We start from the raw sequence: 26,879 nt of genomic DNA, 5'->3' as shown, positions 1-26,879 counted from the left end.
GTGAATCAAAATGTGCGTGGCTGCCATGTTTTGAATTGTGATTTGGCCGAAAAATATGCGTACCCTTTATGCCTACGCGGCTTGTGTACAGGCAAAACAAAAATGTCCAGTGTGCCAAACGCCTGAGCAAGTACGTTGTCCAAAAGTCATCTTTTAAATGACATATTGTCAGAGATGTACGATCGGACACTGTGGACGAAGGCTCAGACCCAGAAAGATTGTCTTTACTGCCGGCAGGAGACGCAGCCATCCATGACAGATGGCTGAATTCTGCAGCCCTCTGCCAAACTATTTATTGAGTGTATATGCGAATTTAAATGATACATTAGTAAAACATAGTTTTCTTGATTAGAATACCACGCCCCTGGAACGTTCTGATCCCCAACAGCTGTAAGCAATAAAACATTGTCTCTTCCATGAACTGATACATTTGTATCCTGGCTAATGAGCTCTTCCTGCGAAGGTGTTTTAAGTCGTAAATTGCTTCTGTGATAAAGGAATTTCACAAGTCCTTAATTCTGTCCAAGGTCGGATCTCCTAGATGAAGATGACAGTTTAACTTGCTGTGTCTGTTGACCTGATTGGCCCCAGGCTGTCTGTGCTTCAATTGTGTATTCGAGTCACACATGTTGACGAAGCATATAACAGCATGACACTTTGAAATATGATAACTTCTTATTCTCTATCACATATAAAATCACGGGCTGAGTAATCACTTGTGCTTTAGTGCGTCGCTAACACCGCTGTTGTGCTTCATCGCTTTGCTTGCTTCGGGGAGCAGAGTGTCTCTCGTTTGATTCCGCACCGTCTTTAAGAAGCTCATGATGTCGGTCCCGCCGGTACCGCGTTCCTGGAGGGCGACGGGGGCTTTGCCGCTCACGTTCGCTTCGCTTTCCCTTCGCTGTCGGGCTTTAGCGACGGGGATGGTGATGAAGCGAGTGACCACGGTGATGTGATAGCTGCGCAAAGCTAATAAGCGGCTAATGCATTCCTGAAAGGCTTCGGTTAGCGGCTCGCTAGCTTGTCGCTGCACGAATGTCCTCAGGGAGGGTTGCGAGGAGATGTCGCGAATGAGTTGTCGGTGAGCGGGTAACATGTAGTTCCTCATGGATGTGAGGAAGGCACCTGCGTGATTAAAGTGTCATTATACACAAAGAAGGCCTAAAATCAGGTCAAGGAGGCTCTTCTCTTACCGCTTTTGGGCTCATGTTTAACTCCCAGAAGTTCATCGAAACAGTGTAACAAGCTGCTCTGTGCAGCACTCCCTCCGGAATACTCCATCGGTTCCGTCCGGACGCCTTCGTAAACCAGACCGGATGGCATGCATGGGTTGCCTTTCCATCTATAGGGAAGCGTGTCGCAAAAACAAGGAATTAAAAACGACGACAATCGCACCCTGTTCAAATGCGAGGTTTTTGTGGTATCAAAATATTGACGAGATGCTCAGTCCTCCAGAAGGGGAGTCAAGCCGCTTCTCCACGTAGAGAGGGAGTCAGATGAAGTCGCTCGGGCATCTTAGGAGGTGTTCCAGGCATGCTCCTCTGGCAGAAGACCCCGGGGACGACCCAGGACAAGGGGGAGACTATGTCACCCAACTGGCCTGGGAATGCCTCGGGATCTGCCAGCAAGAGCTGTAAGAAGTGGCTGGGGAGAGGGAAGTCCAGGCTTTCCTACTGAAGCTACTGCCCCTGCGACCCGACACTGGATAAGCGGCAGAAAATGGATGGATGGATAGATTGGTGGACGGACGGATGGGTTAACGGACGAATGGACGGATGGATGGATCGATGGCCAGACAGACGGATGGATGGATTGATGGATGGATGGACGAACAGGGCAATAGAGGGATGGATGGATGGACAGATGCCTGGACGTATGGATGGATGGATGGACAGATGGATGGATGGCCGGATGGATGGATTGACGGATGGATGGATGAACAGAGTGATGGATGGATGGACAGATGCCTGGACGTATGGATGGATGGATGGATGGATGGATGGATGGATGGATGGATGGATGGATGGATGGGTGGACAGACGGATAGATGGATTGATGGATGGATGGATGGACAAACAGAGCGATGGATGGATGGATGGATGGATGGATGGATGGATGGATGGATGGATGGATGGATGGATGGATGGATGGGTGGACAGACGGATAGATGGATTGATGGATGGATGGACAAACAGAGCGATGGATGGATGGATGGATGGACAGATGCCTGGACGTATGGATGGATGGATGGACAGATGGATGGATGGCCGGATGGATGGATTGACGGATGGATGGATGAACAGAGTGATGGATGGATGGACAGATGCCTGGACGTATGGATGGATGGATGGATGGATGGGTGGATGGATGGGCAGACGGACGGACAAACGGATGGATGGATCGATGGATGGATGGACAAACAGAGCGATGGATGGATGGATTGACAGATGGATAAATGGGCGGATGGATGGATGAAAATATTGTAGAAATTATTGACAAAAATAAAACAGATGGACGGATTGATGGATGGATGGATGGATGGATGAGCATACGGACAGACGGATGGATGGATTTACGGATGGATGGACAAACAGAGCGATGGATGGATGGATTGACGGATGGATAAATGGGTCGATGGATGGATGAAAATATTGTAGAAATTATTGACAAAAATAAAACAGATGGACGGATTGATGGATGGATGAATGGCTGAAAATATTGACGAAAATAAAACAGGACAAATGATCGATTTCGAAGATCGAAGAAGACAAGAGATCAATTTGACTTACTGTCTTACAATTTCTTTTAAGAATTGAGTTAAAATGATTTGGCAAAATTGATTCAACCACAAAAACCTGGCATTTGGATCAGGGTGTGTTAACTTTTTATATGCACTGCAGTGAAAACATTGAAATACCCAGATAGGAAGATCCTCATGGTGCCGTAGAAGACTAACGGATCCACGTGCACTATGTGAGATAAACACAGTTCAGGGCAATTAATCGAACACGTCGGGAAGAAAGTGACGATACGTTCGACTTATATAGATATAGATATAGATATAGATAATGATATAGATATCGATATAAAAACTACCGTGTATTAATTTGAGAGAATCCACCATTTTCTCAATCGATTGGCTGATGTCTGTCAAGGCTTTGGCCACAGCGTCTGTATCACCACATCGGACGCCGTTGACCACTTTCGAAATGCTCTGAAACATAGTCACAATACCACATCAGAATCGTCTTGCCTCTTGGATTTGAAGCGATGCTTTTGCTACATCATATAGACCCGAGTATTGAATTTGATCATCCTGTTGTAGTAACTTATATGTTTCCGATTGCGTAATAGAACTCAATCACAAAAGATACATATTTGGGCTCATATGAAAAATGTCTCTCAGAAATCCAAAATCTGTCATCCCGGTAAAATGGAAGCTATCGTATTTTCCGGTGTATAAGGCGCACCCAAAAGCCTTCGTTTTCTTTCAAAGATGACCCTGCGCCTTATACACCGGTGCGCCTTATATGTGAAGTCATATTGAACAGGTCTCGAAACTACTGTCAGCAGTCACCGACTCCATTTGTAGAAGTCATGCGTAACCTCAGCCTCTACTGTAGCGCCTTATAATGTGATGTGCCTTATATTTGGAAAAACGTTAAGATATTATACAGTAAAGTCTCGTTATATCGATATTCAAGGGAGTCCGAAAAAATATCGATATAACCGGGACTATCGATATATCCGATATCGATATAACGAGACTTTACTGTATTTGGAAAACTGTTTTCATTCATTGAAGGGGCGCCTTATAGTCCGGTGCGCCTTATATATGAAAAAAGTATGGAAATACACCATTCATTTGGGGTGCACCTTATACTTCAGTTCACGTTATACATGAAAACAGTTTAAAAATAGACCAACCATTGAGGTGCGCCTTATATTCCGGTGTGCCTTATATATGAAAACAAGTTTGAAAATAGATCATTTATCGGGAGTGCGCTTTATACTGCGGTGCGCCTTATATATGTAAAAAGTTTGAAAATACACCATTCATTGGGGCTGTGCCTTATAGTCCGGTGTGCCTTATATATGAAAAAAGTTTGAAAATAGACTATTTATTGGGGGTGTGCCTTATACTTCGGTGCACCTTTTATATGTAAATATATGTAAAAAGTTTAGAAATACACCATTCATTGGGGGTGCACCTTCTACTCCGGTGTGCCTTATATATGGAAAAGGTTTGAAAATACACCATTCATTGAGAGTGTCCCTTATACTCCGGTGCACCTTATATATGGAAAAGGTTTGAAAATAAACCATTCATTGGGGGTGCGCCTTATACTCCGGTGCGCCTTATATATGGAAAAAGATTAGAAATACACCATTCATTGGGGGTGCGCCTTATACAGTAAAGTCTCGTTATATCGATATCGGATATATCGATAGTCCCGGTTATATCGATACTATTTCTATGCACGCGCGGAGAAAATTACATGCAAACAGGGTCGAATATATCGATCGTCCCGGTTATATCGATACTTTTTCGGACTCCCTTGAATATCGATATAACGAGACTTTACTGTACATGGAAAAGGTTTGAAAATACACCATTCATTGGGGGTGTGACTTATACTCCGATGCGCCTATATCTGGAAAAAAGTTTGAGAATACAACATTCATTGAAAATGCCCCTTATACTCCGGTGTGCCTTATATATGGAAAAAGTTTGAAAATAGACCATTCATTCAGGGTGCGCCTTATACTCCGGTGCGCCTTATATATGGAAAAAGTTTATAAATACACCATCCATCGGGGGTCCGCCTTATACTCCTTTGCAGAATATGGTGTGTGTGTATATACTGTTTATATCTGTGTATATCTGTGTATATGTATACACAGTAAAGTCTCGTTATATCGATATAACCGGACTATCGATATATGCGATCCTGCGGCATGTAAATTTTCTCCTTGCATTCATAGAAATAGTATCGTAATAAGCAGTACTATCGATATAACCGATATCGATATAAATAGACTTTACTGTATAAACATCCCACTACTTTGGCCCATATATTCGAAATGTAAGTTTAAAACACAAACACTGACGACATCCTCACCCTCAGAGCAGGAACGGCTGCGAGTTCCACCATTAGCGTGACAATGAAGAAGCCTCGCACATTTTCACCGCCGGGAATGCTGAGTAGCAGTTCCAAGTTCCTGCATCAAGTAAATCAAAGTTTCGCTTGACTTTGCCATTGTAGCTCATGTGAGGATTTAAAGAAAAATGTACTCACTCGATATCGAACGGCCTGTAATGGAAAATGCAAAAAAAGAATAGGAATGAAGGAATATTGGTAGATGAGCGTTTTGAAAAGATGTAACAAAGACGTGCTGGCAAGTTATTTGTCTTCACCCCTCTGGATCCTTCTTGCGCCAGTTCGCTAGCACGGCGTCGGCATGGGTGAGAATTGGAGGAAGTCCTAAACGTTGGGACAGCTCCCAGTATGGAACGGCCAGAGTGCGTGGCAGCACCTTGAATCAAAATCAGAATAATCTTTATTGCCAAGTATGTAGAACACGCAAGGAATTTGTTTCCGGTCGAACACGCTGCACTAGTATCATCATCAAAAAATTGCAAAGCGCCACTATACAATTCCATTTGGGCTACTGTTCAAAGAGTTAATGGCTTGGGGGTAGAAGCTGTTTAAATGTCTGCTGGATTTGGTGCACATGGATCGGTACCGCCTGCCTGAGGGGAGTAGCTGGAAAAGGTGGTGGGCAGGGTGCGGAGGGTCCTGTATGATTTTCCGCACCCTAGTTTATGTGTGTATATATACTGTATACATCGGTGTATATCTGTGTATATGTATAATGTGTATATGTATATTGTGAGATCACGAGAGGCTGTGTCCTGGAGGGCAAATACATCCCCCTAAGATGGCTTCACCCAGAGAGAGTTTTGGCCTCATCTGGTGGAAGGCAGCAATTCAAACACCACACCTGTGGCTGATCACGGCTTGATTGGCAGGCAAGGCTTTTAAGGCGGAGAGCCTCTGAGTGTGAGCCCGGGGGAGACAACCTCTGTTGCTGTGCTTTGTGGAGAAACTGATTGCTGCGTGGAACTCATTGCCAGTTGGGACCATACGACAGGACACTGGATTCGGACCTTGCTAAAGGTGGCTAGGCTACATGAGGAGGACATCAAGAGGGGTGAGGCCTAGAAACTCAGTCTTCAGTTTGACCTCAGAAGAGACTTTATTATGATTTAAATATTGGAAGAGACACTATTCTTGCCTTTGTTACTTGTGAATTCCCCCTGAAACCCTTTAGTAAAACCCTTGTTTGTATTCAAACCTGTCGCCCATTGCGCTCCTTGTCCTGTCCCGCTGAGAGCTAGCCTCTCATGGCATTACAATATATAAACATCCCAGTACTTTGGCCCATATATTCTAAATTTACGTTTAAAACGCAAACACTGACGACATCTTCACCCTCAAAGCAGGAACGGCTGCAAGTTCCACCATTTGCGTGACAATGAAGAAGCCTCGCATTGAAACTCATAGAGAATATGCGTTAGCCTTCTTGTAGCCGTACGATGCTAGCCTCGTTTGGATTTTCACATCTGATCTGGAACAGATCCACCCATACGTTTCTCGGCCGATTTTTTTTTAACACCTAGAACCTAATGAAATGTGAGATTGACTGATTTCACACCGTGACATGGCCTCCCGCCTTCAGATAATTCAATACGGGATGACGTTGGCACCGGTGTCTTTCTGGTGCGTAAGCGCCAATCGTTTAAATGGGTCTCGGTTGCCAAACTTGACACCTCCGTCCCGCCTTTCTGGAATTCCTTACACACAAGCTGCTTCCAGCCTTTGTTACGTCTCTCGTAATACCTCGGAACGCTGAATATTTACACGGTTACCTTTGGCTGGCCGGATTGTGATGATGCCATTTATACAGACGGGTACTGTCTGGCTCGCTGAATCATTTCCAATTGCGTGGAAAAAAAACATTCGCAAAGTAATTGCTTTTTGGCAACTGTGTGTGATGGTGGGATTTATATAGGTTCCTGACCTTAACTCATTCACTGCCAGACACATGCAAAAACGCGTCCACTCCAGCGCCAGGGTTTTTGTCATTGTCACTCGAATTCCCGGACCCACACAATATTGAGTTTTAGGATTACATAAACATTCAATACAGCGTTAGAAACCTTAGACTCTCTTCTTTCATCAGAAAAAAAAGACCACATAAAATAAATAAATAAATAAATAAATAAACAAATGCATAATTAATTAATTAATTAATAAATAATTGAATGAATGAATGAATGAATGAATGAATGAATAAATCTTACTTAAATAAATTTACAGTATAAGTAAATCAATATATATATATAAATAAATACACAAATAAATACACGAATAAATAAATAAATAAATAAATAAATACACAAATTAATATGTACATACATTAATAAAGTAATAAATAAATAAGTAAATTATAAATAAATAAATAAATAAATAAATAAATAAATAAATGGACAAACGGACAAATGCACAGTACATGAATAAATATATATATATATAAATCAATCAATCAATCAATAAATGCATGCATGCCTACCTACATACATACATACATACATACATACACACATAGACACATACATACATACATACATACATACATACATACATACATACATACATACATACACAAATAAATAAATAAATAAATAAATAAATGGACAAACGGACAAATGCACAGTACATGAATAAATATATATATAAATCAATCAATCAATAAATGCATGCATGCCTACCTACATACATACATACATACATACATACATACATACATACATACATACATACATACATACATACATACACAAATAAATAAATAAATAAATAAATAAACACACAGATGAATAATTTCATAGATTAATAAAGAAATAAATAAATGAAAAAAATGAATCAATAAATAAGTAAATACAAAGAAATAAATACATAGATAAATAGACAGATAAAAATAATGAATAAATGAACAAATGAACAAATAAACAAATAGACAAATGGACAAACAGACAAACGGACAAACAAACAGGCAAATGTACAGTTGATCCTGTTGGAGCGGTTCACGGTTCTAAAAGTCATCAGAGTGAACAAGAACTAGAGAGAGAGGAGATACCTTGACAATGTCACTCTCGCCTTCCTGCCAAACATATCCCATGGTCATGACACCGAGGGCTAGGTGGGCTAGTCGAAGCTCCCTATGTCTCTGCAGGTACTGGATGCTCAGTTGTGGCATCTGCACAGATACTTAAATGTGAGCCACGACTCCATAAACCCGATCAAGTGGCTTTATCGATACATTGGAGTCCATTGACGCACCTTCTTAATATGCGAACGCAACTCATGTGCTTGAACGAGTTCTGGGACTCGCTGGGCAATGTCCATCCATGGTTCGTAGTAAGGTGGAAGTTCTTGCTTTGGACATGGATGTCAAAATAAAAGAACTTTGTTATAACAGGGAAGAACTTTTGATGACAGTTTAGCTAAGATTTTAACCTCACTTTTGACGACAGTGCAGTTAAAATCATTTGAAATGACTTCTACTGAGCGTATTTTACAAAGATTCCACCGCATATAGTTATATTTTACGTTTTAAGACTCGCGCTAAATATTCAGGAAGTCTTGTTTTCCAGTTGATGACGATCCACACGTGACGTCACGTTTGGAACGCCCCAGACCGAGAAAGCAACACACAATGCATTTTGGGTACTTTGTTTGATCTGAAAACTTCGTGTTGATCCGTGTTGATGGCGAAATTAGAAGGAAAACACATAAATAACGCAATGTTGAATCGTTGTGTGTTGCACCAAGACTACTATTTGATTCTAGTTGACACAAATTCCCAGCAGACAAATCAGCCCATTTCCAACGGAGCTTGGGCGCCATCTTGTGCATTTTCTGGGTGATACATTGGTGTCCAGACGCCTCAAAACGAGACGGAAAGGACTTCTTTAATCAATTGCAAACATTTATGTGTTCCTTTTCAGAGCTATTTGAATCATATTCATCACTGGATGAGTAACAAGAAAGCATCTTTTCCGAATCTGAAGCCATTCTTTTGATTCTAGAGCGAGGCGAAGACGTCCTGGCGTGACGTCACGAACAAGGGGGCGGGACCATCAGAAACTAGCAATTTCCAGGGTCATTTTGAAGTAATTTAGGGACACTTTAAGTCATTTTTAATTGGTGTTTTGCATTTGACTAAAAATATCAGCCTGCGCGTTTTAGGTATTTTAGATGCTATGAAACGATTTTCTGATGTCAGTTAGGAAACAAAAAAATGGTGACCGTTGTCCTTTATGTAACGAAGCGTAAAACCTGTACTGGAAGTGACTACAACTCAACGTAATGTCAAGAATAATAAAAGACAGCCATCTGCTGGTCAATCATGGGATAGCAGTTATAAACAACTATCAACAGCATTTTTGGATTGGATTGGATATGCCTTTATTAGTCTCACAGTGGAGAAATTTACATTTCACAGCAGCAAAGTGATGAAAGGAATGAAAGTAGAAAAACGAAATACATGAGCTGCTGGAAAGGCACATTCATTACATGCTATGTAAGCAATTTTTCATCTCAATTTATACAAAATGCCTTTTTTCACTTGGATATCATTTTATATCTACCAAACAACATTTAGTTCCAAACCCGTAACTACTTAATGGCTACGTTTACACGATCCAGCAAGTCAAAGCGAAGGGAAGGGGACACACACACACACACACACCCTAGGCTTTTAAACCTACCAGAGGCTCTGGTAAAACGAAGCCCATGTCTTCAGAAAAATGGTACACATCCAAAGAGAAAGGAGCTGTGGAGTCTTTGCAAGAAGCCATTGACAAGCCAAGACGGCAAAAAGTTCTGCAGCACTCGGGATGCTTCACAAGACTTGATGGACTCTAGCACAGAGTTCACGTCAACGTCAAACCCCCAATGTCAATATTTACGAAACGGCAAATGGAAAAGAGACCCTCAAGTTGCACAATGACACATCAAGAGTGGAAAATCAGTGCTTTGTTTTGTGAATACTTAACTCATTCACTGCCAGATACGTGCGAAAAAATGTGTTCACTCCAGTGCCAGGGTTTTTGTCATTTTTTTTTATTCATGCTTGGGTGCCGATAAAGCACTGGCCATGGCCTCCATATTAGCGCTTTGTTCCAGCATCCTCTGTTTTTAAACCGCTATATAAACCAATATGTATGGATTGCCTTGTATTTTGGACAGCTGCCCTCATTTCAAGATCATACAACTCCAGCCCCATATAATTTAGGAATTAACTCTTTTTTTTTCAAATGAAAGAAGAGACTCTAAGGCTTAGACTCTCTTCTTTTATCAGAAAAAAAGTAATTCCTAAATTATATGATAAAAGAGGAGAGTCTAAGCCTTAGAGTCTCTTCTTTCATTTGAAAAAAAGAGTTAATTCCTAAATTATATGGGTCTGGAGTTATATGAGCTTGAAATGTACCGTTGTTCGTAACTTGAATGTTTGTAAGTAGGGGAGCGTCTGTATCTAGCGCTTTAACAACAGCTGAAGCTGGAACAAAGCAGCTAACATGTAACATAAAGCTAACATGTAAATAAGGGAAATGTGGAAAAAGAACAAACATTGCCAGAGGCCATTGCCAGTGCTTTATCGGCACCCAAGCATGAAAAAAACAAACCCGAACAAATTCAGGAATGGCGCTCTATGTCATATTTTCAATTCCCGAATAAATTTGTGAATGGCAGTGAATGAGTTAACGGGTGAAGGCGGAGTGATTTTTTTTTTACGCAGGCAATGACAGAGAGCGCCACATCGCACCGCAATCGCTGTGCCAATTTGTACTGAATCATCATGCTTTCACTTCTGCCAAACTTCTGCCATTTTTATGTTCTGTATGATTTATGTGTACAAGTACGACATGTGAGGTATTTCTTCTTACGCCATTATTTCCCAAATCCTTCTTCCTCAACATTAACTTTTTTGATTTCGTGTGTGAAAATACCAAAATACGGGACACGGGGATCCCCAGTTTACAACCGAGCTCCCCTTCCAGCGACAAAATCATAATTCATTTTCGTATATACGTCAGTTAATCTGGTTTTGTTAGATTGGTAAAAATATCCAGCCAAACGATCGGAATGAAAGCTAGTGCTAGCTAGCCTGCACACTGCTCATTAGCTTGCACGCTTGCTTGATGTTATCTCAGAAGTATATTGATGCTAATGTTAGCATGGGGCTTGTCAAAGTGCCACTGATAGTCACCTGTTTCATTCAGACGCTTACAGATGAAATGTTTTTTATTATTATTTATTATTTATTATTATTATTGTTTCATTGCAAATTAAAATCACGGCAGAACTTTTTTCTCTCAACAGTTTTTTTTTTACTCGTCAGGCTTATTTAAAAGGGGGCATTTTCCTGTTACGACATCAACGGCCATAGGTCAGAATCATCCAATCAAAATTGCGTTTTCCGCCAACTGCCGCCCAAACCGGAAATGAACAGTGAAAAAGTGAGAATATGTATATAGTTTTATCTGCAATCATCAAAAGAGCCATATATGGCTCGCGAGCCATAGGTTCCCGATTACATGATAGCTATAGACTCTATAATATAGAGTCTACAGCTATCAAATAATCGATTGATATACTTTGAACTTGGTCCTGGCCACGTGAAGGCAGTTTTTCAGGCATTTGCTTACCGGACATAAATGGAACACAGCTGCGGTTTGACGATAACTAGAATGTTAGCGTCACCTGGTGGCACAGGCTCAACATTGCAACAGTAATATTAAAACAAATTATGCAGTCCAAAAAGTACATTGTTTTCTATTTTACAACTATAAGACAGCATTTTATTGTACCGTATCCTGTTTTACTCGGTAGTCGTTTTAAAGAAAGCAGCATTGGAACGTAGCACTGAGGACAATGTCAGTGTAAATCTGTCACGAATGTGCCATTTTCTTGCGATTATTTTTATTTGCCACACTTGAACACACTGACGACACCTAGTAGACCATCGCGCATAACATTTGGTGAAATGTCAGTATCCTATTTGACTATTTGTCAAAATTCCGCCATTTCATAATCAAACGTTATTGGGCTGAGCTGAGAAAGAGGTCTGTAAATTGAGGCTATGTTATTTATAATAATAATAATAATTATTATTATTATTATTATTTATTTTTATTATTATTATACAATTAATTTCTAAGCACCTTCCAAAACTCTCAAGGACACTTTACAGTCAAAAAAAAGTTTGTGAACGTTCGCAGTCGTGTGTTTGTTGAGCTTCGTGTTAGCCAAGAGCATTATGTCACAATGTGCTGGCATGTGATTTCCAAAGCACCCTGCAGATAGCGATTAAAGAACATGTGCTGCTCTTTCTAGGCCACCGAGGATCCGTGGAATGAGATTGATGGCACTTGAAAGTGGATCACTGTTTCGTATTACGGGTCGAGCTCCCCTACTCTTTCTCCCCCCTCTGCCTATTATTAGCCACGGAGGCCGAGTGCGTGGAGGTGGACCAGTCCACATGACGGTCACGGTTGCGACTCCGTGTAAAACCGGAAGAGGTGATCGAGTGAGATCGGCGTCCTCGGTGGTTGTAATTATTTGGCGTTATTACAGTTAATCCAACCGACGTCGAGTGTTTTTGAAACCTTTTGACCACCTCGCCCACGAAGATGAGGTTATACAGGGATTGTCGCCAGGTGCAAAGCCGCATCCGATGGAGTCGTGCTTTGTGTCTCGTCACTCGACCAACCCCATGCGGCACTTCCTCGCCTTACGGTAAGCAGGAAGACGAGGCGGAAGGCGTGCGTGTTTTTGTTATTATTTTTTAACCCCTCCTGGTCGTTGTTGTTTTTGATTGTCTTGCGGTGGTAACAGATAAACGTGGCGTTGGGTTACATAACGCGTACTGCAGCACAGCTTCACAGGTTGTGTGGAAATAGCATTGTGATCGTCATGGACGTGAATGTAAACGCCCCTCTGTAGTCTGCGTTAAATCATTGCGTCAACACTGAATTTATTCGTCTGGATTGCTTTTTTCTATCGAGCAAAATGTTTAAAAAATATCAGCGGTATGTTTGAATTGAGTGGCTCACGACACGTTCATTGTCGGAAATGTTTCATAACGGATGGCTCCTTCAGTGAAGTCAAAATTTCAATGAATGTTGTTTTGTGAATGGCTGAAGATGCTTTGATCCCTGTGGAGGAAAATAGCAATAATGAGGAATGAAATTGTCAACAGACAATATATAAGTATTTTGTAGGTGTTGAAATGGAGAAATGTTGTCATAAACTAAACAGAAGACTCCAAACGGATCTAATTTGGACAAAAATAGAACCATTGACATTGACTAACCTAAACCGCCTTCAATGTGGTTCTTTCATCAAAACAAGAACTGTCTGCCCACAAACATGAGTTACACTCTCTTTTTATCGTAGCTCGGCCACAATCTCCATTGAGCAGTTGCAGGTTGCGTACACAGATGACATAGAACCTGTGACATAAGAAGAGAGGCTACGGTTACCATGGAAACAACTCTTGGCTCGACAGCTACCATTTTCCAGATGCACAAATAATCAGTTTATCCAGGATGTTACCCCCATAATTAATCTGTTTATACAGGATGGTACCCCCCCCCCGGGTGACATAATGGACAAGCAGTTTGTACATTCGACTCACGGTTCTGAAGAAGTTTGCTTGTTATGTGGTGTGCACGTTTTGTGCAAACATCTTATAGCAGTTTCCCAATAAGATGTGAAAAAAAATGGTCAAATGGGTTATAGCTGACATTTCATGGTGGTAAACGTTTTGAAATGGTCTATATTTTTTATCGATACTGTATACTTTTTAGACACAATACAATATATAATTGTTAATCATACACAGTGTAACTGGCGGGTATATTGCCATTGGTTGCCATGACAACAAAAATATAATTTATTTGGTCTTGTTGTTCTGTGAAAGTGTTTAACGTTTCTATGCGAACCTTCCGTGTCATGTGTTTCGATGTACGAGAGTAAGACAAAACGATAGTAACTGCTAGAAAGAGAAAATGACAGTGTATAGTCTACGTCAAAGTTTATCTACTTTCGGTTAATAAAGTGCACACGGTACATTATTAATTTGCTTATTTACTGTATGTCTTGTCGAACTTATTGTAATGTTGTCGTTTTAATGTCCTTTAGTTTTCACGGTGTTCCAAGTATTCCAGGTGTTCCACAATAAACGTTGTGACATCAGTATGAAGCGTAATCCTTGACCGGAGTAAATAAATACATTATCATGATATTATTGTTAATTATATACGCCATTTGAACCTATTTGATACTCTGTTTTGATTTTTTTTTTATAAATGAATTTGTCCGTGTTCTTATGAACAAGCTTGGTGTAAATGGATTAATCTTAATACAATACTGTACATCAGGGGTGTCAAAGTCATTTTTTGCCGCGGGCCACATTGTAGTTATGGTTTCCTCTCAAGGGCCGTTATGAATTTGGGGAAACCATTAGAATGTTTAAATCCCTTCAAATATTACAGATAGAGCACACAGCAAATTAATGAATAACTCGTTTTCAAATCTGAAGTCAAGAATAATGACTTTTATTGTGGTTGACATCCAAAAAATATGAAATTTTAGCTCAGATTTTAGCAATCATCATGGAATTTAACAAGTTTGATTTGCTTTCACGGGCCGAAAAAAATGATGATGTCATCAAGCGCTATATAAAGTAGGATGTACAGCACAGGTGTCAAAGTCAAGGCCCGGGCCTTGACTTTGACACCTGTGCTGTACATCCTGTGAAATGTAAATTTCTCCACTGTGAGACTAATAAAGGCATATCCAATATCCAATATCCAATATCCAACAGCACCAGAGGTTAAGTTAGCAACAGTCCTTATGGAAGGCCGTGCCGAGTATGCAAATTGCCAAACGAACGATCGTTGCCAAAAATTGCCAAAGGGTCGTTCGTTCGGAAGCCTGTTTCGTGCTTCGGACCATACCTTGACTGTAAAGTGTACTGGATTGAGAGTTATGAAAGGCGCTTAGTGGCTTGTAGCAGACAACGCAACGCAAACATTGCAGTGTGCACTATGACGACAAATGAAAACTGGAGCAAAACCTTCAGCAAGGGATATTTACCATCATTTAAGCAAGGGACCATTTGTGCTAGGCACTTCCTTAATGTAAAAAAATACTTCGCAACATTGTTGTTGTTTTTTTTAGTCGTTCTATTGTGTTTCACGTTGTGAAAAATGGGGCAGGCAACTTTACGCCCGGGGAGGCAACTTTTCAGAGTTGTCTGCCCGGGTGTCCGCTAACTTTTTGTCATGAGTTTCCGACACTGATATAAGGCACTTTCTGACAAATCTATTCACTCCTTGAGAGTTTTGGAAGTCGCTTAGAAATTAAATGTACAGTAAAGTCTCGTTATATCGATATTCAAGGGATGTTATTTGATGTTATTTTGTTTTGTTTTCTTTGATTTTGTTTTGATGTATTTTTGTTGTTTTTTTTATTGTATTTTTTTCTTTTCATTTTATTTTTGTTTTTTTCTTTTATTTGTTGTTATTTTACTTCATTATTTTATTTGATTTTATTTAGTTTTATTTTATTTTAATGTATTTTATTTTATTCAGTTTTATTTTGTTTTGGTTATTTATATTTTGTTGTATTTTATGATATTTTTTATTGATTTATATTATTTGTTATTTTATTGTTTTTTACTTTATTTTGTTGTATTTTGTTTTGAATTATTTTATTTTGTTGGACTTTATTTTATGTTATTTTATTTTGTTTTACTTTCTTTTGTTCTGATTTATTTTATTTTGTTATTTTATTTTTCTTGTTTTGTTTTATTTTATTTTTTTTAATTTTGATTTGTTTTTATTTATTGTATTTTGTTGTATTTTATAATATATATTATTTTAGCGTATTTCTTTATTTGTTTTAGATATACAGTAAAGTCTCGTTATATCGATATTCAAGGGAGTCCGAAAAAATATCGATATAACCGGGACTATCGATATATCCGACCCTGTTTGCATGTAATTTTCTCCGTGCGTGCATAGAAATAGTATCGATATAACCGGGACTATCGATATAACGAGACTTTACTGTATTATTATTATTATTATTATTATTATTATTATTATTATTATTATTATTATTATTATAACTCTGCATTGTTTACGCTTTAATGTCCATATTCACAATGTGAACAAGTTTGTTGAACTGTGAATACACAGAAGAAAAACGTCAATCTGACTTTATCAGTTCATTCCTTATATAAGACGTGCCCGATTATAAGGCGGATGGTCAGTTTTGGAAAGAAAAAAAAAATCAGGCTTTTAGGTGCGCCTTATAATGCGGAAAATACGGTACATATTTTTGGTTACTGACTCTTGATTGTAAAATGTATGACTTGATTATATGAGTTGATCTATTTCAAGGTTTTGGAACGCTCCAGAGATGTCGTCGACGACGTCAGCGTTTCTCTCCGTCTCTGGGATACTTTCGGAGACCACCACAAGGACAGACGATTTGCATACGGCAGGTAAGGTTAAAAGAAATGTATCTCAGAGCGATTCAAATAAGCTTTCTGTGTTAGTTTTTTTTTAATTCAAGCATTTTCTTGGATTCAGGTCCGATGTGGTGGTACTGTGCTTTTCCATTGCCAACCCGAATTCTTTATATCACGTGAAGACCATGTGGTACCCCGAGATTAAACACTTTTGCCCCCGTGCGCCCGTTATCTTGGTGGGCTGTCAGCTGGACCTACGCTACGCGGACCTGGAAGCGGTGAACAGGGCGCGGAGGCCTTTGGCCAGGTATGAGGCATCCGTAGAACAATTTTTTCTGACTTGGAATAATAACAATGTTGATAATTGATGACGGCTAATCGTGGATATTAAAACAATTCCCCCAAAATTAATTGATGCACTCAAACTCATATTGTTATGATGTCATCATTACCTTACAATAGGGATTTCAAAGTCATTTTTTGCCGCGGGCCACATTGTAATTATGGTTTCCTCTCGAGGGCCGTTATGAATTTGAGGAACCCATTAGAATGTTTAAATCCCTTCAAATATTACATATAGAGCACACGGCAAATTAACGAATAACTCGTTTTCAAATCTGAAGTCAAGAATGACTTTTATTGTGGTTGACATCCAAAAATATGAAATTTTGGCTCAGATTTTAGCAATCAGCATGGAATTTAACAAGTTTGATTTGCTTTCGCGGGCCGAAAAAAATGATGTGGCGGGCCGGATTTGGCCCGCGGGCCTTGACTTTGACACATGTGCCTTACAACTTGAATACTGTCGAAGATATGAAAAGCCAACTTCCTGAATTTCTATTTATTTATTTTATTTAGCTAGTTAGCTAGATAGCTAGCTACCTAGTTGTTATTATTGTTTGACTCTCCTTCCATCAGCCATCAACGACCGTCAAAAAGGTAAATAAAACTTTATTTTACAGCACAGTTTATATCTTTAATTACATTCGTCATGTTATGCGCCTATCTTTCCAAACAGCAATTCCCTTTGATCTCCAACGCTATTCCATCAAGCCATAAATGACCATCACAAATGCAAATAAAGTGACTTTATGATACAATGCAGTGTATTTCTTTCATTACAATACAATAGCACATTTATTATACATAGAATAAGGTATGTTGTGTGTAGTTTTAAGGCTTATTTAGTTGAAAAGTATATTTTATGGAAACCCGGAAACGGATTATTCCCATTTTAATGGTTTCCTATGGGAAATTCTTTCTTGAGATACACACTTTTCGCCTTACACACTCTGTCTGGGAACCAATTAAGTTCGTAAATTGAGGTCTCACTGTATACTCTACGGTCACGGTTTAGTCCGAAGCACGAAACAGGCTTCTGATTGGCTGCCGTGCCGAGTATGCAAATTGCCAAACGAACGATCGTTGCCAAAAATTGCCAAAGGGTCGTTCGTTCGGAAGCCTGTTTCGTGCTTCGGACCATACCTTGACTGTAAAGTGTACTGGATTGAGAGTTATGAAAGGCGCTTAGTGGCTTGTAGCAGACAACGCAACGCAAACATTGCAGTGTGCACTATGACGACAAATGAAAACTGGAGCAAAACCTTCAGCAAGGGATATTTACCATCATTTAAGCAAGGGACCATTTGTGCTAGGCACTTCCTTAATGTAAAAAAATACTTCGCAACATTGTTGTTGTTTTTTTTAGTCGTTCTATTGTGTTTCACGTTGTGAAAAATGGGGCAGGCAACTTTACGCCCGGGGAGGCAACTTTTCAGAGTTGTCTGCCCGGGTGTCCGCTAACTTTTTGTCATGAGTTTCCGACACTGATATAAGGCACTTTCTGACAAATCTATTCACTCCTTGAGAGTTTTGGAAGTCGCTTAGAAATTAAATGTACAGTAAAGTCTCGTTATATCGATATTCAAGGGATGTTATTTGATGTTATTTTGTTTTGTTTTCTTTGATTTTGTTTTGATGTATTTTTGTTGTTTTTTTTTTATTGTATTTTTTTCTTTTCATTTTATTTTTGTTTTTTTCTTTTATTTGTTGTTATTTTACTTCATTATTTTATTTGATTTTATTTAGTTTTATTTTATTTTAATGTATTTTATTTTATTCAGTTTTATTTTGTTTTGGTTATTTATATTTTGTTGTATTTTATGATATTTTTTATTGATTTATATTATTTGTTATTTTATTGTTTTTACTTTATTTTGTTGTATTTTGTTTTGAATTATTTTATTTTGTTGGACTTTATTTTATGTTATTTTATTTTGTTTTACTTTCTTTTGTTCTGATTTATTTTATTTTGTTATTTTATTTTTCTTGTTTTGTTTTATTTAATTTTTTTTTATTTTGTTTTGTTTTTATTTATTGTATTTTGTTGTATTTTATATTATATATTATTTTAGCGTATTTCTTTATTTGTTTTAGATATACAGTAAAGTCTCGTTATATCGATATTCAAGGGAGTCCGAAAAAATATCGATATAACCGGGACTATCGATATATCCGACCCTGTTTGCATGTAATTTTCTCCGTGCGTGCATAGAAATAGTATCGATATAACCGGGACTATCGATATAACGAGACTTTACTGTATTATTATTATTATTATTATTATTATTATTATTATAACTCTGCATTGTTTACGCTTTAATGTCCATATTCACAATGTGAACAAGTTTGTTCAACTGTGAATACACAGAAGAAAAACGTCAATCTGACTTTATCAGTTCATTCCTTATATAAGGCGTGCCCGATTATAAGGCGGATGGTCAGTTTTGGAAAGAAAAAAAAAATCAGGCTTTTAGGTGCGCCTTATAATGCGGAAAATACGGTACATATTTTTGGTTACTGACTCTTGATTGTAAAATGTATGACTTGATTATATGAGTTGATCTATTTCAAGGTTTTGGAACGCTCCAGAGATGTCGTCGACGACGTCAGCGTTTCTCTCCGTCTCTGGGATACTTTCGGAGACCACCACAAGGACAGACGATTTGCATACGGCAGGTGAGGTTAAAAGAAATGTATCTCAGAGCGATTCAAATAAGCTTTCTGTGTTAGTTTTTTTTTTTAATTCAAGCATTTTCTTTGATTCAGGTCCGATGTGGTGGTACTATGCTTTTCCATTGCCAACCCGAATTCTTTATATCACGTGAAGACCATGTGGTACCCCGAGATTAAACACTTTTGCCCCCGTGCGCCCGTTATCTTGGTGGGCTGTCAGCTGGACCTACGCTACGCGGACCTGGAAGCGGTGAACAGGGCGCGGAGGCCTTTGGCCAGGTATGAGGCATCCGTAGAACAATTTTTTCTGACTTGGAATAATAACAATGTTGATAATTGATGACGGCTAATCGTGGATATTAAAACAATTCCCCCAAAATTAATTGATGCACTCAAACTCATATTGTTATGATGTCATCATTACCTTACAATAGGGATTTCAAAGTCATTTTTTGCCGCGGGCCACATTGTAATTATGGTTTCCTCTCGAGGGCCGTTATGAATTTGAGGAACCCATTAGAATGTTTAAATCCCTTCAAATATTACATATAGAGCACACGGCAAATTAACGAATAACTCGTTTTCAAATCTGAAGTCAAGAATGACTTTTATTGTGGTTGACATCCAAAAATATGAAATTTTGGCTCAGATTTTAGCAATCAGCATGGAATTTAACAAGTTTGATTTGCTTTCGCGGGCCGAAAAAAATGATGTGGCGGGCCGGATTTGGCCCGCGGGCCTTGACTTTGACACATGTGCCTTACAACTTGAATACTGTCGAAGATATGAAAAGCCAACTTCCTGAATTCTATTTATTTATTTATTTAGCTAGTTAGCTAGATAGCTAGCTACCTAGTTGTTAATTTATTTGGTTATTTATTTATTTAAATTCGTGAATATGTATTTATCTGTTTATTTATTTACTTATTTATCTGTTTGTTTATTTATTTATGGATGCATATTTATTTCTGTTCATTTTTCTGTTTATTAAACGGTTTCTTTATTTATTTGTTTGTGTGTTTATTTAATCATTTTGTTGTTTATTCATTTATTTGGTTATTTATGTATGCTTATTTATTTTATTTATGTATTTATTTACTTCTGTATGTGTTTATTTATTTGTGTGTTTATGCATTCATTTTTTGTTTTTTGTTTATCTGTTTCTTTATCTATTTACCTTCTTGAATATCTATTTCTTTATTTGTTTGTTTATGTATTTATCTGTTTGCTTATTTGTTTGCTTATTTATCTGTTTACTTATTTATTTTTGTTTGCATATTTATTTCTGTTTCTGTTTATTTACTTGTTTTGTCAATAATAATAATAATAATAATAATAATAATAATAATATATATTTTAAATTATCAGCACCTTTCAAAACTCTTAAGGACACTTTATTTATATATGTATTATATATTCATTTTTTTGTGTATTTTTATTTATTATATTTATTTATTTTTTACTTTTTTATGTATTTGTTTCTGTGTGTGTTTATTTATTTTTTCAGCAAAGATATGATTGTATGATGTACTAAACTTTACGATGTTTGTATTGAAATGCGCTAAAAAACCCAATAGAGACTTTTGGTGCAGGGTCAAAAATTAGCATAAAAAATGATCCTGGATGCTAATCTGGCAGAGTCCAACTTTAATCGATATTTCTGCTTTTCAGACCCATTAAATCCAATGAGATTCTGCCCCCCGAGAGGGGCCGGGAGGTGGCTAAAGAGTTGGGGGTGCCGTATTATGAAACCAGTGTTGTTGCTCAGTTCGGAGTCAAGGACGTTTTTGACAACGCCATCCGAGCTGCGCTTATCTCCCGCCGTCACCTCCAGTTTTGGAAGTCGCATCTCCGAAATGTGCAACGGCCGCTTCTTCAGGCGCCATTCCTGCCGCCGAAACCCCCGCCACCCATCATCACCGTGCCGCCGCCACCGACGACCACAGAAGAGCACCCAGTCGGTCTTCTGGAAGACCCCCACTGTGCCGACGTCATCCTGGTCCTGCAGGAGCGTCAAAAGATCTTTGCACACAAGATCTACTTATCCACATCCTCCTCAAAGTTCTACGACCTCTTCATTTTGGAAACGCGAAACGAGGAGAGCGAACGTCCCTCTCGCGGTCCCCTCTCGGGCCGAGAGCTACTGATGCGCGCCGCCAGTTTCGACGTGTGCGAGAGCAGCGACGAAGGAGACCGGGCCAACCTGCGAGCCTGCACCAGTGACGGAACTCTGAAAGACTCAGACGGAGGTCGTCGGGGACGTTTGCTTTCCTCGTGGAGCCGAGCGTTCGTCAGTATCCGCGAGGAACTCGTGGACGACCCCGTCACGTACACCCCCAGGCCCATGACCGTGGTACACATGGACCAATCCATGCAGCTGGGACCGTTTCGATCGGTTCTTCGCTACCTGTACACGGGCCAGCTGGACGAGAACGAGAAGGAGCTCATGCACATTGCGCACATCGCCGAGCTGCTGGAGGTGTTTGATTTACGTATGATGGTGGCTAACATACTCAACAATGAAGCCTTCATGAACCAAGAAATCACCAATGCGTTCCACGTCCGCAGAACAAACCGGGTCAAAGAGTGCTTGGCTAAAGGAACCTTCTCTGGTAGATACAAACTTATTTTATTATCTTGCATATATGAAGCAAATGAAAACAAATACAGTGATACCTCGGTTTACGAACCCCTTGGCTTATGAACTTTTCGGTTTACGAACGTTACATTTATGAACATTTTACCTTGGTATACGAACTTTACCTTGGTATACGAACTTTTTTCATACACGGAGCTGCCTCAATAAGTGATGCGTCGTTCGTGAACGAGCCCGTTCTAACAACAAAATGGCAGCTGACTGTTTTTGTCCTCTATTCCCCGCCTCCAGTCTTCAAAACGCTTCATCTATCAATGGTGGTCCTGGTCCTCACTAACTCTGAAAAACGTGGGATTACTATACACCAAAATATGACATGAAAGTCCCCAGAAAGTAAAAATACGATTGTACGAGATTGGTTGTCAGAATCCGATGTTGTCCGAATTTAGCCGACAGACACAAGGTCAATTGTGTCATGATCTGGTTGGCGACCAACGGGGGGCGCTGTCGGCCCCGCCTGCACCTGCACAGGTGCTGGTCGTCCCGATCAGATTGGCGACCAATGGGTAGCGACGTCAGCCCTGCCTGCAGCCTCGCAGGTGCTGGTCGTTTAATCACTGACACTTAAAAGGACACCCGGCACGACCATCCGGTGTCGGTTCATTGTTTGCTGCTTGTTTGCTGCATGCATTGTGTATGTGTTTGTTTAACCTTGGCGGACTTTTACTTTTGGTCTTCTTTTGCTACTTTGTATTTTTTCCATTCAGATGATTTTGTTGTTTTACATTTTGTTCCTGCTGACTTTAATTTAATACAATTTGTCAAACAACCTCCTGCTCACTCCTGCCTGCTTTTTGGGATCCGCACCCGCCATCACCACCTTGCAAACCGTGACAAATTGTGGAATCATTATATCCGAAAAAAACAGTCTTGCCAAATTGCACTTTAGCAAGATAAACCAGCTAGCTGCCACATTGCTAGCGTTACACACAGTTTACATTTTATGACCTGTGTTCAAAATAAACACATTTTCGTGTCATCTTTTGTCACGCAGATGTCATTTTCAAATTAGACGATGGAACCATCATGGCCCACAAGCCTCTGCTCATCTCCAGTTGTGATTGGATGGCAGCCATGTTCGGCGGACCTTTCGTGGAGAGTTCCACAAAAGAGGTAAAATGAAAGTCGACTGCGCTTCTTTCTGTCAATAATCACCAATTCTTATCGGGGATTTTACTGTTCCGAGACTCCGATGGGATTATAATTACTGGCGGATCAAGTCAGGCACGACGCCGGAGAAACTTTCACCGGTCATTTAATTAGAAGCTTTTCCGAATATGCGGACTCTGACTTCTGTGCTTCTGTTTTTCTACTGGGTCGAAAAGGGACGGATTTATGTTCTGTTCTTTATGTGAAATTGAAAAAAAATCCATGAAAACAAGCAACACCTCCGTACAAGTTGCGTCTATAATTTGTAAAATCACTTCAAATGACTTCTACTGAGCGCATTTTACAAAGATTTCACCGCATATAGCTATATTTTACATTTTAAGACTCGCGCTGAATATTCAGGAAGTTTTGTTTTTGACTTGGTGACGAGTCCGTACGTGATGTCATGAAAGGACCGCCCCCTGAACTTGCGCTGAATATTCAAAAAGTCTTGTTTTCAAGTTGATGATGATGCACTAATTGACGTCACATTCGGAACTCCCCTGACAGAGAAAGCGACACACAATGCATTTTGGGTACTTTTTTTCATCTGAAAACACAGAAGGAAAACTACATAAATAACGCAATGGTGAATCGTTGCGTGTTGCAGCCAATTGTGGTAACACGCATAAAGATGTAAGTTTACACAAATTCCCAGCTGACAAATCAGACCATTTCCAACGAAGCTTGTGCGCCTTCTTGTGCATTTTCTGAGCGCTACATTGTAGTCCAGATAGCTCGAATTTATACGGAAGGACTTCTTTAATCGATTTCAAACATTTATGCTTTCCTGTTCGGAACTATTTGAATCATATTCACAACTGGATGAGTAACAACAAAGCATCTTCTCGGAATCTGAACTCTCTGAAGCCATTGTTTTGATTCTGGAGCAAGGCAGTTTGTGAAGGAGTGTCCTGGCGTGACGTCACGAATAAGGAGGCGGGACTTTCTGAAAATCCCCGGTTCTGAGCTCATTTTGTGGCAGTTTTGGGACACTTTAAGTCATTTTTATTGGTGTTTTTCATTTGACTAAAATACCAGCCTGTGTGTTTTGGGTATTTTAGATGCTATAAAACGTTTTTCTGATGTCAGTTAGGAAACAAAAAAATGGTGTCGGTTGTCCTTTAATGTCTTCCTCGTGGGTCTCTCAAGGTGCTGTTCCCCAACACAACTCGCAGTTGTATGAAGGCTGTCCTGGAATATCTTTACACGGGCCGCTTTTGTTCTCGCGCCGATCTGGATGCCATGGAGCTCATTGTTCTTGCCAACCGTCTCTGCCTCCCCCACTTGGTTGCACTTACAGGTCACAGATTTACATATGCGATCCATTTTTTTATTTTTGCCGGGTGAGTTAATTTAAAGCTTAAATGACTTTATTTCACATTTGTCGCAGAAGTCTACACTGTAACGGTACTGACAGAGGCAGCAATGATGGGCGCTGACATTGATGGCGAGGTTTTGGTGTATCTGGACATGGCACAGGTATTGGGACAAGCCGATCTTCATAAACCAGATGAAATCCAGTCAACACACATCCGGAATAATTGATCTGTTTATGTTGTACTAGTTCCACGGTGCCCAACAGTTGACCGGCTGGTGTCTTCACCACATCTGCACCAACTACAACAGCGTATGCCGCAAGTTCCCCAGAGATATGAAAGCTAAGTCTCCAGGTAGCCGTCAACGCTTCAAACATCTTCGAAAAGTAACATCACAGATGGAACTTTAACACCCAATAAATTGGGGGTGCCAAACTTGTTTTCGTCACGAGCCTTATGGGAATTACGTACAGCCCTATACAATGTGTGTGTGTGTATGTGTGTATCTAGCTATTGAGCTATCTATATATCGATCGAGCTCGCTACAGCTATTAGCTAGCTAGGTATCTTTCTATCTATTTGAGTTACTTCTGGGTTGAGTGAACGCTGGCGCATGTGGCTGCCGCTGCTCACCCACAGAAAAAAAATGTATCGTGTGACTGTAAGTGAGTTTTGAAAGGCATTTAATATTATTATTATTATAAATGAAATGTATTATTATTATTATTACAGTCTGCCATCAGCTAGCTAGTTATATAGCTATCTATCAAGCTAGCTACAGTCTGCCATCAGCTAGGTATCTAGATCTATCTAGCTTGCCGCAGTCTGCCATCAGCTAGCTATCTAGCTAGCTATATATCTATTGAGCTCACTACAGTCTGCCATCAGTTAGCTATTTAGCTAGGTATATCTATCTAACTTGCTGCAGTCTGCCATCAGCTATCGATCTATCGAGCTAGCTACAGTCTGCCATCAGCTATCTAGCTAGCTAGGTCTTCGAGCTCGCTACAGTCTTCCATCAGCTAGCTAGCTAGCTAGCTAGATATATCAAGCTACCTACAATCTGCCATCTGGTAGCTAGCTAGCTAGATCTATCAAGCCAGCTAGATCTATCAAGCTACAGTCTGTCATCTGCTATCTAGCTAGCTAGACCTATCAAGCTAGCGACAGTCTGCCATCTGCTAGCTACCTAGCTAGCTAGATAGATAGAAAGATACTGTAGATAGATGTATCCAATCATGCACTAATTTTCCATTTCCAATGCAGACAACCAAGATTACTTTGAGAAGCATCGCTGGCCACCGGTGTGGTTCCTAAAAGAGGACGACCACTACCAAAGAGCTCGCAAGGAGCGCGACAAGGAGGACTACCTTTACCAGAGGCGTCAGTGTAAACGCAAGTGGCTTTTCTGGAACCTTCCTTCATCCCCTAACTCAAACTCTTCTTCCTCTGGTTCATCTGCTGTCATCTGAGTTTGTGGTAAGACTATGCCCACGATGCGAGGATTTGAAGACATACAGTACAACTCATGATTGACTGCGGCCACACAGGTTTTTCCTCCTCTTTGTTTGCATTCGAATACAGTGATACCTCAGCTTACGCACTTAATTGGTTCCCAGAAAGTGAGTGTCAGGTGAAAAGTGTGTACTCCAAACATTTATTTCCCATAAGAAATACTTAAAAATGAAAATAATCCGTTCCCAGGTCCCCATAAAACATAATTTTCTCCTAAATAGGACTTAAAACTACACAAAATATACCTTATTTTATGTATAATAAACGTGCTATTGGATTGTAATTAAAGAAATAAACGTTACTGTAAAATAAAGTCGTTTTATTTACCTTTGTGATGGTCGTTGATGTAGTTGCCACTTGATGATATCCGAGTGAAGTTGCCGTGTTTTCTTGGTGATAATACCCTCACTCACAATGTCCAAAGTACTCCACTCAATAGAAAACCACATCTGCACACAAAGGGGGTGTGGAAAACTAGTCCGCCAGCCACCGTGGCGCTGTGTGGTTTGGTTCGTCCGCTGAAGACTAGTTCGTATGCCAAGATTATATTCTCGTGAATTTAATGTAGTGAAGGCGAATTGTCCTTTAATGTCTTCTTCGTGGGTCTCTCA

General features: G+C 39.7%; 2 protein-coding genes across 3 annotated transcripts; one reads left to right on the top strand and one right to left on the bottom strand.

Annotated features, from left to right (window-relative positions):
* Nucleotides 1–89: 89 nt before the first annotated feature.
* Nucleotides 90–10,228, bottom strand: ido1 (indoleamine 2,3-dioxygenase 1). Of its 2 annotated transcripts, none has more exons than XM_088995439.1 (10): nucleotides 9,839–10,228; nucleotides 8,409–8,500; nucleotides 8,206–8,325; nucleotides 5,420–5,538; nucleotides 5,301–5,315; nucleotides 5,124–5,223; nucleotides 3,097–3,214; nucleotides 2,918–2,969; nucleotides 1,194–1,342; nucleotides 90–1,125 (listed from the first exon to the last, which is right to left on the bottom strand). In XM_088995439.1, the coding sequence occupies exons 2-10, from the start codon at nucleotides 8,472–8,474 to the stop codon at nucleotides 713–715; spliced, it is 1,152 nt and encodes a 383-aa protein (XP_088851565.1). In that variant the 5' UTR covers nucleotides 8,475–8,500; nucleotides 9,839–10,228; the 3' UTR covers nucleotides 90–712. The 2 variants fall into 2 exon arrangements, with proteins under 2 accessions (XP_088851565.1, XP_088851564.1); XM_088995438.1 differs by having other exon boundaries at nucleotides 8,409–8,504; nucleotides 9,839–10,227.
* Nucleotides 10,229–12,417: 2,189 nt separating this feature from the next.
* On the top strand, nucleotides 12,418–26,838 carry rhobtb2a (Rho related BTB domain containing 2a). Its single transcript, XM_088993772.1, has 10 exons — nucleotides 12,418–12,869; nucleotides 13,530–13,587; nucleotides 19,529–19,632; nucleotides 19,723–19,908; nucleotides 21,301–22,241; nucleotides 23,280–23,398; nucleotides 24,587–24,737; nucleotides 24,828–24,916; nucleotides 25,002–25,107; nucleotides 26,020–26,838. The coding sequence occupies exons 1-10, from the start codon at nucleotides 12,808–12,810 to the stop codon at nucleotides 26,223–26,225; spliced, it is 2,022 nt and encodes a 673-aa protein (XP_088849898.1). The 5' UTR covers nucleotides 12,418–12,807; the 3' UTR covers nucleotides 26,226–26,838.
* Nucleotides 26,839–26,879: the final 41 nt, after the last annotated feature.

This window comes from Hippocampus bargibanti, linkage group LG04 (assembly GCF_051943395.1).
Source record: "Hippocampus bargibanti isolate YZ-2025 linkage group LG04, ASM5194339v1, whole genome shotgun sequence".
NCBI lineage: Eukaryota > Metazoa > Chordata > Actinopteri > Syngnathiformes > Syngnathidae > Hippocampus > Hippocampus bargibanti.
Note: the sequence above shows the minus strand (reverse complement) of the source record. Positions and strands in the feature narration are given on the sequence as shown.

Excerpts from the sequence above, each read along its gene's own strand:
- ido1 (XM_088995438.1), bottom strand. The coding sequence starts at position 9,928 with ATGGCTTCTTGCAAAGACTCCACAGCTCCTTTCTCTTTGGATGTGTAC. Across the intron at positions 5,539-8,205 it reads GCGAGAGTGACATTGTCAAG|GTGCTGCCACGCACTCTGGC; the intron begins GTATCTCCTCTC and ends TTTTGATTCAAG. Across the intron at positions 1,126-1,193 it reads TAAACATGAGCCCAAAAGCG|GTGCCTTCCTCACATCCATG; the intron begins GTAAGAGAAGAG and ends TTAATCACGCAG.
- rhobtb2a (XM_088993772.1), top strand. The coding sequence starts at position 12,808 with ATGGAGTCGTGCTTTGTGTCTCGTCACTCGACCAACCCCATGCGGCAC. Across the intron at positions 12,870-13,529 it reads CGGCACTTCCTCGCCTTACG|CTCGGCCACAATCTCCATTG; the intron begins GTAAGCAGGAAG and ends TTTTTATCGTAG. Across the intron at positions 19,909-21,300 it reads GCGCGGAGGCCTTTGGCCAG|ACCCATTAAATCCAATGAGA; the intron begins GTATGAGGCATC and ends TCTGCTTTTCAG.